General features: G+C 38.3%; 1 protein-coding gene across 9 annotated transcripts in view; it reads right to left on the reverse strand.

Annotated features, from left to right (window-relative positions):
* DMD (dystrophin) overlaps window positions 1-19,387 on the reverse strand; it is a 2,324,635-nt gene that overhangs the window by 490,341 nt on the left and 1,814,907 nt on the right. For all 9 annotated transcript variants that reach the window (XM_045994540.1, XM_045994546.1, XM_045994545.1 and 6 more), the window contains one exon: window positions 14,694-14,883. In XM_045994540.1, the coding sequence (XP_045850496.1) occupies window positions 14,694-14,883 (190 nt within the window). The remainder of the gene's footprint in view (window positions 1-14,693; window positions 14,884-19,387) is intronic.

Consider the following 19,387-nt stretch of genomic DNA (forward strand, 5'->3'; position numbering starts at 1 on the left):
CTACAAAAGTTGGGTATTCATCCTTTCTGATGGAGGCATAATACTCCATTGTGTATATGGACCACATCTCCCTTATCCATTCATCCATTGAAGGGCATCTTGGTTCTTTCCACAGTTTGGCGACCGTAGCCATTGCTGCAATAAATACTGGGGTACAGATGGCCCTTCTTTTCACTACATCTGTATCTTTGGGGTAAATACCCAGCAGTGCAATCGCAGGGTCATAGGGAAGCTCTATTCTTTTTTTTTTTTTTTTTCATTTTATTTATTTTTTCAGTGTAACAGTATTCATTCTTTTTGCACAACACCCAGTGCTCCATGCAAAACGTGCCCTCCCCATTACCCACCACCTGTTCCCCCAACCTCCCACCCCTGACCCTTCAAAACCCTCAGGTTGCCCCAACCTCCCACCCCTGACCCTTCAAAACCTTCAGGTTGTTTTTCAGAGTACATAGTCTCTTATGGTTCGCCTCCCCTCCCCAATGTCCATAGCCCGCTCCCCCTCTCCCAATCCCACCTCCCCCCATCAACCCCCAGTTTGTTTTGTGAGATTAAGAGTCATTTATGGTTTGTCTCCCTCCCAATCCCATCTTGTTTCAAGAAATACGGTCCTATCATTTGTCCAGCATTGGCAGAGGCTGCTAAATGAGAGAAAGAATTTAGGAAGGGCAGTCCTCAGTGAGTGAAATAGATAGAGCCTGGAGGCAGGCACAGAGATGTGAAATGCATTTTCTGCCTAGTTGAAAGTCACTTGAAAACAAAAAGAAATGAGAAGCGAGAAAGACAGAGGCAGAAGCACTAAGAGAATGGTGGGAGAGATGGATTAAACAGAGAAACCAAGACTTCCCGAAGGCTACCTTGTGCCCAGATTAGCGAGTAGAACTATGCAGATGAGCTTATTAAAAGATATATTCTGAAAATTAATTGGTCCACATTGGTGTCCATGAGAACTGATATGATTAATGTGCCCTGGGACAAAGGGTAGAGAAAACAAATAGGGAAGTAAAAATGTACACATCTACATTGCTGTTTGAAAAAGACTTTGCTGCACTTAAGATTTACTTCTATCTTATATAATTACTGCCATGAGTATTTTACAACTTTTAAGTAAGAAGGGAAGTTATTTGATATATGTTCTGTTGTAGGGGGAAAAAAGCTTAATTTTTTAAAAACAGCAGTACACTGGTATATATCTAATTTTTTACCCTGGGGCAAGGCCAGATGATGCTTCTCAGAGAAGGTGGATTGACCCAGGCTTAAAATAGGAGTTAGCCAGGTAGAACAGGAAGAAAGGCTATTCTGGGCAAAGAGAACCTCTTCCTTTGACCTGGATAATGCCTACTTGCTATTGAATATTCAGTTCCTTATCTTTTACAAGAAGCTTTTTGTGGCAACCTCTTAATATGGCCCCAAGACTTTCTAACGTTTTCCCATGGAAAAGTAGAGTTCATGTACCATCTCCTTAAATCTGGGCTCTGTGCTGGTTTGGCCAAAAGAGCATGACAGCCAGGGGCAGGGGGAGGGGGCACCTGGGTGTCTCAGTCGGTTAAGGGTCGGACTCTTGATTTCAGCTCAAGTCAAGATCTCAGGGTGGTAAAATGCCCCACATCAGGCTCTGTGCTAGGCATTGAGTCTGCTTAAAATTCTCTTTCTCCCTCGGCAAAGCCACTCTCTCTCTCTCTCTCAAAAAAAAAAAAAAAAAAAAAAAGAATATGACAAATGCAAAGCTATGCTAGGTTTTGGCCCAGGCCTTAAGACACCAGTAGCTTCAGCTCCTTGTCCCTGGGATGGCTGCTCTGGGAACCCAAAGATTATTCTGTGAAAAAGCCCAAACTGCCCCCTGGAGAGACCCACACGAAGAGGAACTGACAGTCAGCAACCATTTGCCAGGCATGTGAGTGAGCCCCCTTGGAAGCAGATCCTCCAGCAGCCGGGCAGCCTGACCCAGCTGATATCATGAGAAGCAGAGACAAGCTCTCCCCACTGACCTCTCTTCAACTCTAGAGTGACTCACAAAAAGTGCAAAACTGTATTAAGCTTTTGAATTTGGGGCTGATTTGTTATGGAGTAAAGGGTCACCAAAATACCTCCCCTGGTCCTCCCAGAAGGTGTGCAGGAGGTTCCACTCCTCTGGGAGACCAATGGAGTCTGCACTCACCTGAACTATATCCCTTAACTCCTTGGTTAGATCTCTCTGTTGTCCTGTCCCTGGTCCCTCTGGTATCAAGTACTCTTTGGGGTCAAGTACAGCTCTTACCAACCTTTCGATTCTCAAACATCTTTGCTGATCTGTGGCAGATCTACCTCTCAGTGGCTGACCTTATAAGTCATGTTTGGGAATCCACTCAAAAAGTATGCTTCTCCTGTCTGTATACCTTGCATGAATTAAACATTTCTTTTAGTTCATGTGTAGGAAATGAATTTAGAGTTGTCTAACCTGTTCAGTGGTTGTGCCCAAATAATGACCATTGGTTTCTACTACCAAACAGAAAATGTTGACACTTTCCCACAGCCAGTAAAAATGCTATCTATACTCATTCCAGGTATTAAAACTGCAATGTACAACAGTTTTCCAACCATTTGCAAAACTACTGTAAAAACTAAAAATAGAATTTATGGAGTAAATCATTGGGAAGAATGCCTGGTCAAGCAGTTCATAAATATCCAAGTCTCATTCTATTTGGGGCTACACCCTTGAATTGAATCCAATATTGAATTGTTGAATTGAGAGCAAAGGATAGAAGTGAAATGTGGTCAGCTCCAGAGAGGAGGGGATATGCTGCTTTCTGCAGAGAAGTCCTTTTTCTCTAACTCCCAAAGAATAATATATTGTAAAATGTGATGGAGGTGAATAGAAATTAGAGAGGAGAAACTAAAATCTGGAGAGAATTTAAAGATAACATTTATAAAGACTCAGATCATTGCTAAATCATCATCATCATCATCACCATAATAATAATATTGAAGAGTCAACTTGTTAATAGAACCCTCAAGGACAACCACAGATGCAGGAGCAAACAAAAGTAATTTGTGGCTTTCTCACTATCAGGAAATAGACATTCTTCCATCTCGACTAATATGATCTCCAGTGGGGAATGATTTATTTCTCTCACATTCATGAAACTCTCTTTCATAACCAGGTGTAATGGCTTCTTTTACCTCTATGGGGAATGGCTGATTTATGCATAGACCTTTGCTCAATAACCTTTCTTCAAAGATTGATGCCGTTAAAAATGAAAAAAGATGTGAACTTTTTGACATTTTATTTTAATGTAATTTAGAAAACCATGTAAACTGCAAATTGACCTCATGCAGAATGAAAATCACACGCTGATCACTGAAATTATTTTGAATACTATTCATCTTTAACTAATACCTGAAATGTTTTATTATCAGAATTATGAAAGGTACAAGAGACACTAAGAAAGTTCATTCCAAAAATAATTTGTAAATACAAAATTGAACATCCTCTTATTTGATTCCCTCCAATTCACACTTTTAGAATTTTCTAACTGGAAGTGGGTGCACTGCTACCCACCACATATAGGAGTATCTTTTTTTTTTTTTTTTGCCTAGAAGTTCTCCTCTGAAAGACCACTTGCCCTCAAAAATAGATCCTTCAAGGTTGGAGGAAGGGAGAAGGAGAAAGTGACATGATATTCTTTGACTTTTTTGAGCTCAAACTTTGCTGGACCCTTTCTGTTCTTGTTTGGAGAAGGCCTGAAATGACATAAAGCTCTGGCAGAGATCAAAGAAAGTGAAATGACGAGTCCCAGAATTCTTGTTGTCTTCAGTGCTACTGCTTCATAGGTTATGTTTAAAACAACTGTATTGGGGGGGGGGCTGGGTGGCTCAGTGGGTTAAAGCCTCTGCCTTCAGCTCAGGTCATGATCCCAGGGTCAGGTCGTGATCCCAGGGTCCTGGCCTGGAGCCCCGCATCGCATTGGCTCTCTGCTCAGCGGGGAGCCTGCTTCCTCCTCTTTCTATCTCTGCCTGCCTCTCTGCCTACTTGTCTGTCAAATAAATAAATAAAATCTTAAAAAAAAACAACTATATGGGGCTGCCTGGGTGTCTCAGCTGGGTAAGTGTCTGCCTTCAGCTCAGGTCATGATCTCAGTCAGGGCCCAGGGATTGAGCCCTGCATTGGGCTCCCTGCTCAGTGGAGAGTCTTCCTCTCCTTCTCTCTCTGCCCCTTCCCCTTTTGTTCTCTTGCTCGCTCTCTCTGTCTCCCCCAAAAGAATAAATAAAAAGTCTTTGACAAAAATAGAAAAAACAACTTTATTAATTTTATTAGCATAGCTATAAGCCATTGATGTGTCTTCTAATGTTGTCAGGCTGGAAAAAACAAACTGCTTTTACTAAAGTGTGTTTCAGAGAATTTTAATACCTGGTATCTGGTTGAAAGAGAAGGGCATGTAAGCTAATAAATATTTTTCCTTCAAGGAGGGCATTATAAAAGATAAACTACCTTTTTAAAATTTTCAGTGTAGTATGTTTATCTTCAAGAATGGGGGTGTTAAGATTTGTTTCTACTTGAAGAATTTGGTTTTTCAAACATGTCAATATTGACATTGAAGAACTAAAATCTATCGAAGATTATTAATCTGTTCTTGGTTAGACAAGATAAGGCTTTTTGTTTTTTAAAAATCAGAGTTCCAACACTTATGTGCCAATATTTCAGACAATTCATTCATGCATTCATTCATTCTTATTAAGTAGTTTCTCACTCAAATCAAATGAAGAATTGCGTCTATAAAGAGTCTATGTGAAATAAGCAATATAAGAATTTATTTATAAAATATATTTGTGTATACAAGGCATTTCTCTATATAGTGTTATTAGTATTAACAGGTGTGTACATATCTGTAGAACCTGATAACAGTAATTATGTAATAATGCTAGCTATGTTTAACTGGTTTCTTATATGGCAAATACTGTTTAATGCACTTCACATATATTGATTTGCATCACTCTCACAACAACCTGATGAAGCAGACATTATCACTACCCCTGATTTATACAGCTGTATAAACTGAGGGCAATTAAGAAATGTGTCCACAGTCAGTGAGTATCAGAATCACGATTTAAACCCAGGCAGTCAGGCTTTAAAGCCCACACTATTAAGAACTATCCTCTCCAGCCTCTCAGATACAATATAGAAAGCACTAAACTTCATTGAAAGTGAGTATGGACCATGGGAAACAATCTGGGGGTTTCAGAGGAGGGTGGGGAGAGGGGTAACAGTGTGATGGGTATTGAGGAAGGCACATACTATGATGAACAATGGGTATTATACTTAACTAATGAATCATTGAATACAACATCAAAAACTAAATATGTACTATACAGTGGTTAACTGAACATAATAATAAATAAATAAAATTGGACTAAAAAATAAAGTGCAGAGAAATACCTGTGAAAATGGAAAGGGGGGCAAGATGTCTTCCACCTGGGGGCCTAATAGAAGAAGGGAGGGTTTCAATATGTCTTTCTTTGACAAGTAGGTAGTATCAGGGTAGACTGAGATGAGGAAAAGGAATCCCAAGGCAAGAAACAAGGTCATCAAAAGAAGCAAAGGAGTCTAGCTAGCTGTGCATTTTAGTAGGAGTTGAGGGTACACGGAGAAGAAAATAAATAAGATTAGAAATTAAGATAGGGAGTCCACGTTGGAGAGCGAGGTGAAGGCATGTGCAGAATATTCTGAAGGGTTTGAGAAGTCATAAAAGGTGTTTGACCAGAAGAACCATGTATTCTTTCATTTGACAAATATTTATTGAGCACCTATCATGTGCTGGGCATTGTCTTGGGCAATGGGAATCTATAAGGGAATAAGTTAGATAAAATCCCTCCCTGTACGGAATTTCTAATCTATATATAATCCAAGATATGCTTTAGGAAGCTTCCTTTGAAATGGCAATCTGCAAGCTGGACTGTACCCACGCAGATGGCAGAAAGGAATGGAGAGCCATGATCAATCCTAGCAGCATGAATTTGAGTAGTGGTTAAGAAACTGGAAAGAAAGCATTGGGTGCAAAGGATTTGGGGGTGCATAAAATTATCTAGAAAATGAACTAGAAAGTTGGGCAACAAGTGAAGAGATGTATGAAGGACTATTTGGTTTAAAATCTGACATAAAAGATGGTGGTGTGATGAATGGCGGGACAGGAGGTGAAGACCTGATATCCAAGATATGGCCCATTTGGGTCACATTGAGTTTATGATGTCTGTGATACATTTGAGTAAGAAATGCCCCACATACAGTAAGAAATATGGGACTGATACAGGAAAGAGATAAAATAATCTTCAAATCATTGGATTAAAGGAGGGTGAAGGACAGTTGCTAGTCTAATACCTACAACATGAGAGATACTTAATAACTACTGACCATCAAATGAAGAGAATGAGATTAATGAATGCAGAAAAGACAGCCCATAACTGGTCTTCAGGTAAAGAAAGAAGAACGAGTAGAGAGGTAGGAGAAAATCAGTAGAACACAAAACCCCAGCAAGTCAAAAGGCAAGATATTTCCCCGAAAACTGTGGAGGGCAATAATCACAAGTGATGCAGAGATTTCTAGGGCAGGAAAGACTTGGTGAAAGCCTTTGCATTTGGGAGTTACAGTCATTTCATAGAGAAGTTTTTCAGTTGAGAGGTCAATGTTGAAACTAGACTGAAATAGGTAAAGGGAAGTTGGATATTTAGGAAGTAGGAAAGTTTCCATTAGTCCAAAAATTCCTATTAGGTGAATTCTTTGAGACTACTTGTTGTTATGTTGTGTCTTTGCCTGGAAGGCCAAGTCAGTTTAGAGGAATGAGAAGAGGAGTAAGGTGAGTCGAAGGTCAGAAGGTCAAATTTAGGTTCAAAGAACTGAATTCTCTGTATATAGTGGTGTGACCTTGGCAGAAGTTACCCAACCTCTCAAAGCTTTGATTTTTTTCATCTATAAGAAGGGTAAGATGATAGTACATCATGCAAGCAATGCACCCAACACATTGCCTAGCACAGAGTACTATTTCTTTTTAAAAAGTGAGTTATTATCATTATCTATCCTAATAATTGGATGAGTACATTGTGTTATTCATCTCAGAAAACTAAACATTTACTTCACAGGCTCTTATTTTTAACTATTTCCCCCCAATCTGGTATGATGAAACTCGCATTTGTTAATTTTCAAGGAAGGAGCAATAGCTACATTAATATAACATCTTTAATTTTACCCTCCTCAACCGAAAATAAAAATAATAAGAGTATCAATACCAGAGGTTTTCTGGGAGAATATCAGAAAATGGAAGTAAAAGTGTTTCATCAGCTATAAAAAACGAAAAATTTAGCAATCATTATTCTCATTAATTGATATAACTTTGATCCATTGATTTTAAAGAGTATATTATCAGATTTATATATTCAATTGGACTTGTCTAATGGCAATTCATATCATTAATAAGGATCTTTCACTTGAGGAAAGCTTTCTCAAAGTGCTTTTATATTTATTACCTTATAAGATCCTCACAAAAGCTCTGTGAGGAATAAAAGACAATGGCTATTAGGGGCTACGAAACTTGACTTTTCAGTATTCACAGTGTCCTCTTTCCTATGTGGGCCTTCCTTTTAGTTTGTATATCTAAAATTATAGCATCCTAGAACTGAAGTACAAAGTTATTCAATTTAGTGCTTTCCTTGTATCAGTCTAGATAACAGGTAATTTTAATGGCAATATCCAGAACAATAGGTTCTAAAGTTTTCAATATGTTCAATTAACATGTTAACATACATAAGAGACTGTGGTAACATAACCCCTATAACCAAGTGACTATACTCATATTGCATTAAACTGATTATGTTTCCATCATTGGGCAAAGATGAATTCTTATTTTCTATAGTTAGTCTTCCTTTTTACAGGAGATAAAACACCAGTCTTGAACATTTGTCTTCACTGACTCCTTCTTCTAAACTTTGAATTATTTCACTATTTCTTTTTGGATTATCTCTGTGATCTATAGGAATTTGAGGGTCTGAACCTAGAACACGAGAAAGTTCTGAATGTGGTAAGAGGACAAGCATGGGGCTCCTGAATCTATTTGTGAGTACTGCAATTCACAGTACTGTGGAAGCATATGACCTTTTTATAGTAGCTACATGAGAATAAAAGGAAAACATAAAATCTGTCATGTTTGTGTAAGAGAAGAAACAAACTGTCTTCACTGGGAAGTTTTTCAAGATCTTGGATTCATTACTCAAATTACTTTTACTTTTTCCAAGGTAGGAGTTTTACACTACAACTTTGCTACTGCTTTGCCTTTTTTCAAGCTTAAACCATTAAAAGCATCCCCATAGCTGTGCCCCTTTGAATAACATAGAAAACTGCATCACTTAATACTAATTCTGTGCCGGAGTAAGTGGTATTTTGGTGACCTCTATGTGTATTTCTGAATGGACTGTGGAGAAAACCAAGTCATGATTCAGTGTAAAATCACGTATTTCTCCAGCTGTTCTGTTAATGCCCTTCAAGTTTGTATTTTTGACCTAGAACCTGTATTTCCTCCAAATTTTAGATCCACATTCACAACTGTTTAAAGGAGGTGAGAATTTCACCTTCATGATGCACAAACACCTCAAAGCTGACCACATTCTTGACTTCCCTGTCCACAACTGGCTGCCCTCTTGATTTCTACAACTCTGAGAAGGCACTCAGTCACACCAAGTGGTAAGCAGTTAGTGACTCCTCATCATACCTCAGGATGTTCCCTCATCTCTGCGTCCTATAACATACATGATGCTGTTGACTTTCACCTCCAAATAGCTCCTACATTGGTTTCATTTGTTCAACCTCAGCACCTTAATTACTATTTCTTACTGGAACAGTACAGAAAAACTTTCCAACTATGGTTTCTAGACAGGTTTTATATCCTTTCAAAATATTCTCCTCTCAACAACCAAAGTGATCTTTCAAAAGTGTAAGTCTGGTTAATCTATTTCCTTGCTTAAAACTATACTGTGACTTCCCAGAGACTACAGATAAAGTCCCAGCTCTTAAAGGTAGGTGTCCAAATGGATAGAAAGACAGCTTATGCATATTGAGCCCTCTGAGTTCAACACTCTGCCCCTCACGAGGGAATTTTACAGTATCCTATTATTTAATCCTCACAAATCCTGTAAATATTATACTCACAGTAGAGAAAAATGGTTTAGACTTAGAGGTTAGGCAACAAGTAGGAGAATAAGTGGTCTTCCTGCCTACAAGGCCCATACACTATTTACTATATCCTGATGTTTTTCTACATAATTTAGCCCCAGCTGACATTTCTGATCTCACTTCTTATAACAATGATACTCCAGCCACACAGAAGTACCTTCAGATTTTCAAACCCCCACAATGCTCAGGACTTTGAACATGCTATTGCCTTTGCCAAAAATTTTCTTTTCCACTCTGTATACCTAGCTAAGCCCTAATCTGTTCTTCTAATGTTCTCTGAGCAGAGGTTCTCAACATTGTCTAGACACCAGAATCATGGGCAGGACATCAATCCCATGTGAATCTCTACACGTTGGAACCAAGGAATTAGCATTTTGAAAAGCTCCTCCTCAGGCACTTGGGTGGCTCAGTTCATTAAGCATCTGACTCTTGATTTTGGCTCAGGTCATGTTCTCAGAGTCTTAGGATTGAGACCCGAGTTGGCCTCCACACTCACTGGGGAGTCTGCTAGAGATTCTCTCTCTCTCTCTCCCTCTCCTATTGCCCCTCCCCCCTGAAACGAATAAATAAATCTTAAAAAAAAAAAGCTCCTCCAGTATATTAGGTACATGGGAAAACACTGTTCTAGTGAGTTTCCCGGCCTCTTTGGAAGGCTTAAGCATAATCATCTGTTTTCACTAGACCCCGTCTAACCCTCTAACACTCATCATACTACTATAATTTGTCTTAGCATATGTATTTTCACCTCTGGAATATAAGCACTCCAAAGGCAGATGTCATATTCTACTATAGAGGCTTTTGAATATATCCAATATGCACATTCTCATTCTCTCTCTCTCCACTCCTCTCCCTCACACACATACAGAGCTGAAACCAAAGTTTCACAAAAAAACCCTGATCCTTCCTTAAGAGTGATGGAGTCTGTCATTTCCTATTCTATTCTGCTAATTTCATTCCTTGCTATTTAAAAATTGTGATGCTAAGTAAAATAAATCAGATAGAGAAAGACAAATACTATATGATCTCTCTTTTACGTGGAATCTAAAAAACAAAACAAAACAAAATTAGCTCACAGATGCAGAGAACAGATTGATGGTTGCAAGAGGCGGGGAGGGGGGTGGAGAAATGGATGAACTGGGAGTTTTTGGTTTAAAAAATTAAATAAAAGTAAAAAAAATTGTGGATTGATGCTCATTAAATTGATTACACAACCTAATACTTTGTCTGAACTGTGTTTAAAAAACATCTCTGTAATCATGTTTGTGCAAGTCCTCACAGCACACTAGGCAGTTAACAGGTGTTTACAACAGACTTCATGTTATAGTCAAAGTTCTTAAGGAAATATATATATATATATATATATATATATATATATATATATATATATGAAAGTTTTACATATCCAAAACAGTAGGCAGCATCACCAGGGAGAAGAAAAATATCATGATTAACTTTCATATTTTTGAAAAACCAAAGTAGAAAGATTCAAAAAATGTATAAAATTCAGTTCAAATTATAGCAACAGAAAGGAATACACAAAGGGTTTCCTTTTCTTAGAATTAGGGATCCTCAGACTACCTCTCTATTCTTAGATGTCCCAAGAAAGATGACAATCCAATTTATTCAGAATACTAATTGTGTTACTAAGATTGTATTCTTCCTTTGGAATTAACCAGCAAGCCAAGATTTTTTTTTGTGAGAAACACTAAAGAAGCTACTTCCTCAATTTCTTTTTTTAAATGTTATTTGTTTTATTTTTTATTTCTTATTTCTTTCTTCCTCAAGGACAACAAATATACATACATAGGATATCCTTTGTTCCACATCTATACTTCTTCAATTTCAATAATGTACTAGAAATCTAAGCTTTCTTAATTAATTTAGAGGTGCATGCTGATGTACAATTCAAAGTTTATCAAACTAGTCTCTCTGGAAATATTTTCTTTAATAGAAGAGAATGTTTGTGATGGGGGTGGGGAAGGAGATACGGGTGAAATGTATGAGCTTAGAGAAGAAACTGAGTTTAGAGCTCTGGCCTGAGATAAGATCCAGATCACAGAGGAAGGAATCTCACTTATTAATTGCTCATAGTTTCTCTTGCTGAGAAAAAGATCTTAATTACACCTTTTAAAAAATTTTATTTATTTATTTGACAGACAGAGATCACAATTAGGCAGAGAGGCAGGCAGAGAGAGAGGAAGGGAAGCAGGCTTCCCATTGAACAGAGAGCCCAATGTGGGGCTCAATCCCAGGACCCTGGGATCATGACCTGAGCCGAAGGCAGAGGCTTTAACCCACTGAGCCACCCAGGCGCCCCTTAATTACACCTTTATGACCATCTCTCTCCACCATGTACCCACAAACACACACCTTCTTTATAAACTGGTATTACAATGATCTCTTAGGGGTGCTTAGCCAATCAGTTAAGATTGGCAGAATTCTTATGGAATATTAGCAAAGATACAGAATCTTCTCATTTTTAGTTAGTTACCCACGGTTTTACGTTAGAACTTGGAATATCTTAATTCTCTGGGGCCCAAAGCAGAAATGTTTTGGACACAGGAAGTATCTGATTCAACTATGAATATAGTTCTTCATTTTAAAGATAAATTTGCAATGTAAAAATTCTCAGACTGTCACCTCGCAGGGCTCTATATGATATTCTATAAAAAAAATATTGGCTTTAAAGTTCCAGTTAGACTGTCAGAAATAACACTATTTGTAAGAAAAATCTCCTCATCCTGAAGTGTAAGGACAACTGTAATGTCCTTGCTTTTAGTAAGAAAACTAAATAAGCATTTTTTCTAATACGAGGAAGGAATCTTAATGGCTTTTAGAGTGAAATTACTCAGATTAATTCCATTCAGGAAGCATATGCTTCATAAAACATGTATTCTTATAGAACCCATGAATTGTGATTATTGTTGAGAGAATTAAATATCCTATGAAGTGGATTGTAAATAACAGTGATACTCATTCCAGAAAGAGCTGGGGGGTCTCCATATATAGAAGAATTGATTGACAGTCGTAGAGCAAAAACATATTTTCGAAGGTTTTCACATACAACCCCCCACACCCCGTATCCATTCAGCAGCATTTGTACGAAGCAAAACATCAATGCTTTTGGGAGGACAGATGTATTGGAATCTGCTGGGAGAGCTGATGCTCTGGCTAGGCATTTGGAGTTTCCTTTTTCAATATGTAAGAGTTATTTTCGCTCTACAGCATGAATCAAACAATGAACATAATGCTACCAGCTTCTTCAAACAAAGTGAAGAGGCCTATCATTACACTTTTTTCCTTCACACATATTATAGAAAGTTCCTTTTGTTCAAAATTAAAAAAAATATCTTCAGAGGGGGAAAAACGCAGAGAGTTCCATTTAGCTGAAATACTGAAATTGCATGTAATCTCTAAAGATATGTGGTTATATTTACTTTCAAGCTTGGCATTTCCATTTGTTGCTTTTAAACCCCAGTACCTTAATTCGAATCTATCACTTGAAATGTGCCACTAACAACAATAATCAATAGTTTCAGTAGTTTCGAATACTTTCCATGACATCTCCAAATCTTTCATCAAAAGACTGTTATCCAGTCATCTAACTGAAAATCAGAACAGGCTATAAATGTCATTTCTACCCACAAAATGTAGTTTCAACCTCAGGCAACTGGAATTTATAGAAAGCCCAGTATTAACATGGAGGGAATGAGAAAACTATCTCTGTTTTAAAATAGTGTTGAGATCTCAGCTAGTCCTATTGTAGTTAAGGGGGGAAATTATATATCTAAGGTTTTCAGGAACTCTAGGGGAGCTTTATATGGCTTTTAATAATAAATATTTCTTATGAGTACTATAGCATAAGCTAAGAAAGTGTCCTCTGGGGGAAAAAAAAAAAGAAAGTGTCCTCTGCATAACTTTCAACTGTTTTTGAAAGGGAGATTAGAGATCCAAACACAAAATGCAGTTTATTCTCCATTCTCCCATAGGAAATATAGTTTCTTTATATTTATAGTTTTTTTTATAGTTTCTTTTTCTTTAATCATTCAGAATCCTGCAGTTTCTCAGAATTTTCACTGTATAATAATGCAGATAACATATATAGGAGATACATGGATGTATCTTGGCCCTCAATCAGACTTGTTCACTAATTAAAGGGATGTTTAATTAAATCCTTATTATAAAATTATCTCTTGGATTATTCTTCCTTGTCAAAGTAGTCTGCTAAAAAATTGACTTAAGTTTTTATTATTTATCTACCATAGCTGCTGAGAATATGTGAGCCCACATATTTATTAAAATTCTAGGTGGCTTCATAGGTACTTAAAAGGAGAAATACAATTTTATTTATGAAACATTGTAAGTTAAATAAGTTACAGCAGAACGTTTTCTACCCATTCATCTAAGAGTGACCAAAAAGTCTAACTTTGCATAGTTTTTACACTCCTGAGCCATGGGACATATCTACAAAGATAAAAGCAGGTATTGCTCTAAATGAGCTACTTCCAATAACGAAACTAACTCAACACACTTGTGGAATAAAGTATCCTTTGAAAACAGAAAAAAAAAAGGAGGAGAAGGTAAACAAGGAAAGGACGAGGAGAAGAAATATTGCTTATTATGGTTGCATTGTGGAAGTATTTTTCAACCTAGTATACACCATCACCTTTTCTCATTGTAATTTAAATATATAGAAAAAAGAAGTCCAAAAGCTTGGTCATATTATTTTGATACTCTAAAGTTGATTTGAGATGTTAGTAAAGTTCCTGTATTAAGTTAGAAAACCCAACTATACCTAACAAAACTCCATAATAGTTCATAAAATTGTATTAGGCACTGAGAATAAACTTAAGGGCCTCCTTGAACCAAGACATCATTTAAACAAAACTGCCCTAAACTCCTGTTTTCACTGTTTATGCATATGAAACTTTATAGGAATAATTTTTGTTTCCAGGAAAAACAATTGTCTGACTATTGTATGATCGTTAACTATGACAAATTTAGCCATCTCATTTTTCTTTTTACAGAAAGTGTTGGGAAGAAAGCTACAAAAGGCCAGATTAACATTTCAAAATGTATTTGAAAGTAATGAAGGGAAACTGATTTAGTTAGCAACGCTAAATAAAACAGACAATTCATACAGAAGCTTTCCCTGTAAAATATTAAATAAACACTCCAAAATGGCAACTTCTTCCATTTAATAAACCACTCCCTAATTTATTTCTTGGAGCAAAGTTTCTCCTTGGCCAAAGCTCTGGTTTTATGGGCAAGGTTTCCCTGGTCAAAAACATGTATCATTTCGAAGACTGGGGCATTAAATGAAATACTAAATGCCTTTTCCTTCTCCTTCTGACACTTCCCCTCTTGCCCGCATGCTGCACCATATCAGGCCATAGAAAAGAAGCACTTTACTTTGGCCCCAGCATATCAGTTATGAGGATAGACGCGTGAATTTTTCATCAGGATTCACAAGAGAGCAAAGTAGAAAAGCTTCACTTACTTGCCATTGTTTCATCAGCTCTCTTACTCCCTTGGAATCTTCTAGGAGCCTTTCCTTATGGGTGGCATCCTGCAGGACGTTGGCAGTTGTTTCAGCTTCTGTAAGCCAGGCAAGGAACTTCTCCAGGTCCAGGGGGAACTGTTGCAGTAATCTATGGGTTTCTTCCAGAGTAGCCTCTCGCTCACTCACTCTGCAAAGGAACAAATATCCAGATGCAGCTCTCCTCCGGTATCACAATGCTGCACCCAGGCCCCCCCTCCACCCCATCAAATGAGCAAAGATCAAGAGACGAAATTGTAATACCAGCGAAGGAGTAGGTTGTAGCTAAAAGTTGTCTTAAAAGCAACAACAGGGGCGCCTGGGTGGCTCAGTGGTTAAAGCCTCTGCCTTCAGCTCAGGTCATGATCTCAGGGTCCTGGGATCGAGCCCCGCATTGGGCTCTCTGCTTGGCAGGGAGCCTGCTTCCCCCCTCTCTCTCTGCCTGCTTCTCTGCCTACTTGTGATCTTTGTCTGTCAAATAAATGGATAAAATCTAAAAAAAAAAAAAAAAGCAACAACAACTAGAATAGTGTGTGTGTGTGTAGACTTTGTATACTTTATATATGAACTTCCAAAAACAATCTTTTTTAAAAAACTTGGTAGTTTTTTACTGGTCCATTGTGAAAACTTATTTTCATATGCAGCAAAAGCATAAACTCATCTTTATAGATAAAGTTCCAAAATCCCTACACCATGTTTATCTTTGGTGTCACCTGAGGTAGAAAGTCAGGATAAGGTAGGCAAGGAAAAAGGTCAAGAAAATGTAAAGCTAGACCAGAAAGTTAAACACTAGAAGAAACAAGAGAAGGGGACTGGAGGATAGAGGAGAACAGGACTAACGAGGAGAAAAATGACATATTTCACAGAAACCATTGTGCAAGATACCATTTTATGTGATACTATGGTGTTCTAATGGTTCTAACTATGGTGTTTGCTTTACATCTCATTATCTGATGATCACACAACTGAGAATATTCTCCCAAAGAAAAGACTTCAGTGTAATGGAAAAAGTAAAGCCTAAAAAAACAGACAGATCTGGGTTCAAATCCCAATATCCTCTACCAACTGTGTGGTATGGTAAGTTACTTAACCCCTCTGAGTCTGAAGTTTCTCATCTGCAACACCTACCGCTGAGATGAGAATGAGAAGATGATGATGTGTGTCCATATGACTGCCTCCCATGTACAGTTTAGTTATACACTAGGGTTACTCAAACATACTCGTTCGCTTGGCCCACATGCCATTCCCCTTTCTCTCTTTTTTTAAGGTATTTTTTATTTGAGAGAGGAAAAAAAAAATATGAGTGTGGGGGAGAGGCAGAGGAGGAGATTTCCCCCACCCCCGAGCAGGAAGCCCAGTTTGGGGCTCGAACCCAGGACACTGAGACCATGACTTGATCAGAAGGCATACGTTTAATTGACCGAGTCAACCAGGTGCCCCCATCCTTCCTCTAATCTTTTAGAAGGGGTGAACCAAATTTCCTAATGACACACAAATCTAAAAAAATTATTCATAATTTTTCTGAACATATATATATATACACACACACATATATATAACATATATATATATAATTCATATATTGTGGATACACACACATATGCCCTTGGCAAAAATATACATAATAACAGCTTGGAGGGAAAATTGCCTTTGGCAGTAACAGTCCCATCTAAAAAGATTCAGGTAAATTTTGCCTGCAATGAGGAAATTAGTACTCTATTTAAATGCCATATTTGCCTTCTATTACCACACAAACACTTTCTGGGATTAAACATAAGCTAAAAATGGATTTTAAAAAATTGAACACTTGAATATGATACACACTGCTTGTTAGGATGTGATTGTCAATAATTATGCAAAACTGCAATTTATTTCAGCAGCAACTTTATCATGGGATGTGCAAACCAGGCAATAAACAGCTCCTGCCGAGCCAGCGGCAGCGAGGCCCCCGGAAGAGCTGTTTATTCATCACGGGTGAGGTTTTTGCTGAGCCTACAGTCTTCCACAGTGTAGTTTCAGTGCTCATACTGGATAAAAATCTTCTGTCTGCATTAACTGGTGGAGGGGAGAATAGGTTTATGAGGATGCAGCTACTGGAAAATAGGAAGCTCGGCACGAAGCTATTTATCAGCCCCTAAATAAACTTTCCTGCTGCATAGCTGAAAGGTACCCTGGTGCCGGGGTTGGGCAATTCAGTTCAACCTTGCACAGTTCAGGGGCTGACCTGGACTGCTCATTCCCTGCTTATCTGGTTTGCAAACTATCAGTGGAGGGACAAAGATCAAAATCGTTATTTTTTAAATCTTTTTATTCAGTATGATTTCAAAGCTCAGAGGCATCGCCACAGCACTGAGAATCAGTGTTCGAATCTGGCAGGCAACACTCAGGTGGAAGCACGCTTAACTTGCTGTCACCTGGCCGGTTCTGACCTACAAACGCGTCAATTTCATCCTGTTCAAGCTAGTATTTCTAGGTTGGCTTGCACAGCAGCAATCACTAAGACTTACGCCACCTCCAGCCTCAAATTTGGGATAGAAATAAGCTATCACATTCCAGAAGACAAGTATAGGGTCGGACAATGACATATTTTCTCCCATGCTCCAACTTTCTGGGGAATAAAAGGACGAAAAGGAAATTCTCAGGGAATAAGGAAGCTCAGAGAGTTAGATAGTGTGCATTTTACTAGCGGGGTCATCCTCATCGTTAGCTGCACAGGACACTTCCTTAGTCTTGAACTAAAAATGCCGCTTACCCTCTGCTTCCAGAGGAAGCAAATTATTCTACTAAATAACTTTCCAAGAGTTCTCTGTAAAATACAATGCACATAAATTAGATGAAAGGGTTCTACCGAGACAACGAGATTTCTAGCCAAATCCTACCAGTGAGTTTGCTGCTTTGTAAATTAGGCCCTTAGGGAAGAACAGTAACTCTTGCAGGACAGTAAGGCACCATTTTCCTCAATGATACCCTCATGTTCGGAAATATTGACAACATCAGGCTGCATCTTTGCTAATTTGGAAAATACGTTAACAAAATTCAATGGCCACGAGAGCGGAAAATCTCAAGTGAGTTCTTTTACAGGCCTCTTTGATCAGAGGTGAAATTGTTGTCTCCTGCTCATGTGGGAGTTTTTTTTTTTTTGTTTTTTTTTTTTTTATTTATTTATTTTTTTTCAGCGTAACAGTATTCATTCTTTTTGCACAACACCCAGTGCTCCATGCAAAACGTGCCCTCCCCATCACCCACCACCTGTTCCCCCAACCTCCCACCCCTGACCCTTCAAAACCCTCAGGTTGTTTTTCAGAGTCCATAGTCTCTTATGGTTCGCCTCCCTCCCCAATGTCCATAGCCCCCTCCCCCTCTCCCAATCCCACCTCCCCCCAGCAACCCCCAGTTTGTTTTGTGAGATTAAGAGTCATTTATGGTTTGTCTCCCTCCCAATCCCATCTTGTTTCATGTATTCTTCTCCTATCCCCCTACCCCCCCATGTTGCTTCTCCATGTCCTCATATCAGGGAGATCATAAATCTTGCCATTTGCGACGACGTGGATGGAACTAGAGCGTATCATGCTTAGTGAAATAAGTCAATCGGAGAAAGACAACTATCATGTGGGAGTTTTAAGGCTATATCCTTTCTCCTGAGATCAATCTATGTACTCTGAATTCCTAAATTTTAATTGCGCCAAGTCTAGACCAGAAATTAGTCAAGGGTTCTTTTATGTCACACTCGCGTATTCCAAAGAGCTCTGGCTGTATCTTTTATTTTCTAATTTTCCGTAACCATATGGCTTTAAGTGGCTTACATGATGAATAAAAAATGTAGAAATAATGAGAATTGTAAAGAAATTTTAAGAATCGTTCTAGAAAAAAAGTGAAGATCTTGAACATGAATTATTCTGTAAATTCCTGTCTAGGTTATACAATTTATAGACCCTGGTAAAAATTTGGCTAAACTTTAAAAGTACCAATGCCCAGATATCGGGAATAGTAATAATACTTTATGAATATTATTTATGATAGAGGTTAAGTTCTTTTTTATGTAACAAAATTTAATTATCAGCTATTCTAATCTACAACAATAGCTAAGAATCTGGTGGAGTATGGACTGTTATGGTGACTTAAAAAGTTTTCTTTCTGTTCATAAGGGCACCGTATACCATTCTCAAGTGCCTGAACATGAGCTGTATGGCACAGTGGTTCTCAAAGTATGACCCATAGACCAGCGGCATTAGTATTATCTGAGAGCTTATTAGAAATGCAAATTCTCAAGCCCTGCCCTAGACCTACCAAATCAAAAGGTCTGTGCTTGAAGTCCAGTGAGCTGCATTTTCATAAGCCTTCTAGGTGATTCCGATATATGATAAAGTTTTGAGAATCACGGCCCTGGAGACCCATCCATTTTGCCCTAGCTTCTGAGAAAGCTGCTGGAGGCAAGGACGCATGTAGTAAGTAACTGGTTAATGTATGTGTTATAAAAACCTAGCCCTCTTGCCCCAACTCAGGAAAATTTGAGAGGATGGGGGGAGGGGTGGGGAGTTGATTGATGCTGTGGTTGCAACTACTCTGAAGCCCAGCTTCTCCTTCTTCCCTCTCCCGTTTCCTTCCCTTGCCTTCTCTCACAGGTGTTAATCCTGATAGCACTTGCCAATAAAATT

This window comes from Meles meles, chromosome X (genome assembly GCF_922984935.1).
Source record: "Meles meles chromosome X, mMelMel3.1 paternal haplotype, whole genome shotgun sequence".
Lineage (NCBI taxonomy): Eukaryota > Metazoa > Chordata > Mammalia > Carnivora > Mustelidae > Meles > Meles meles.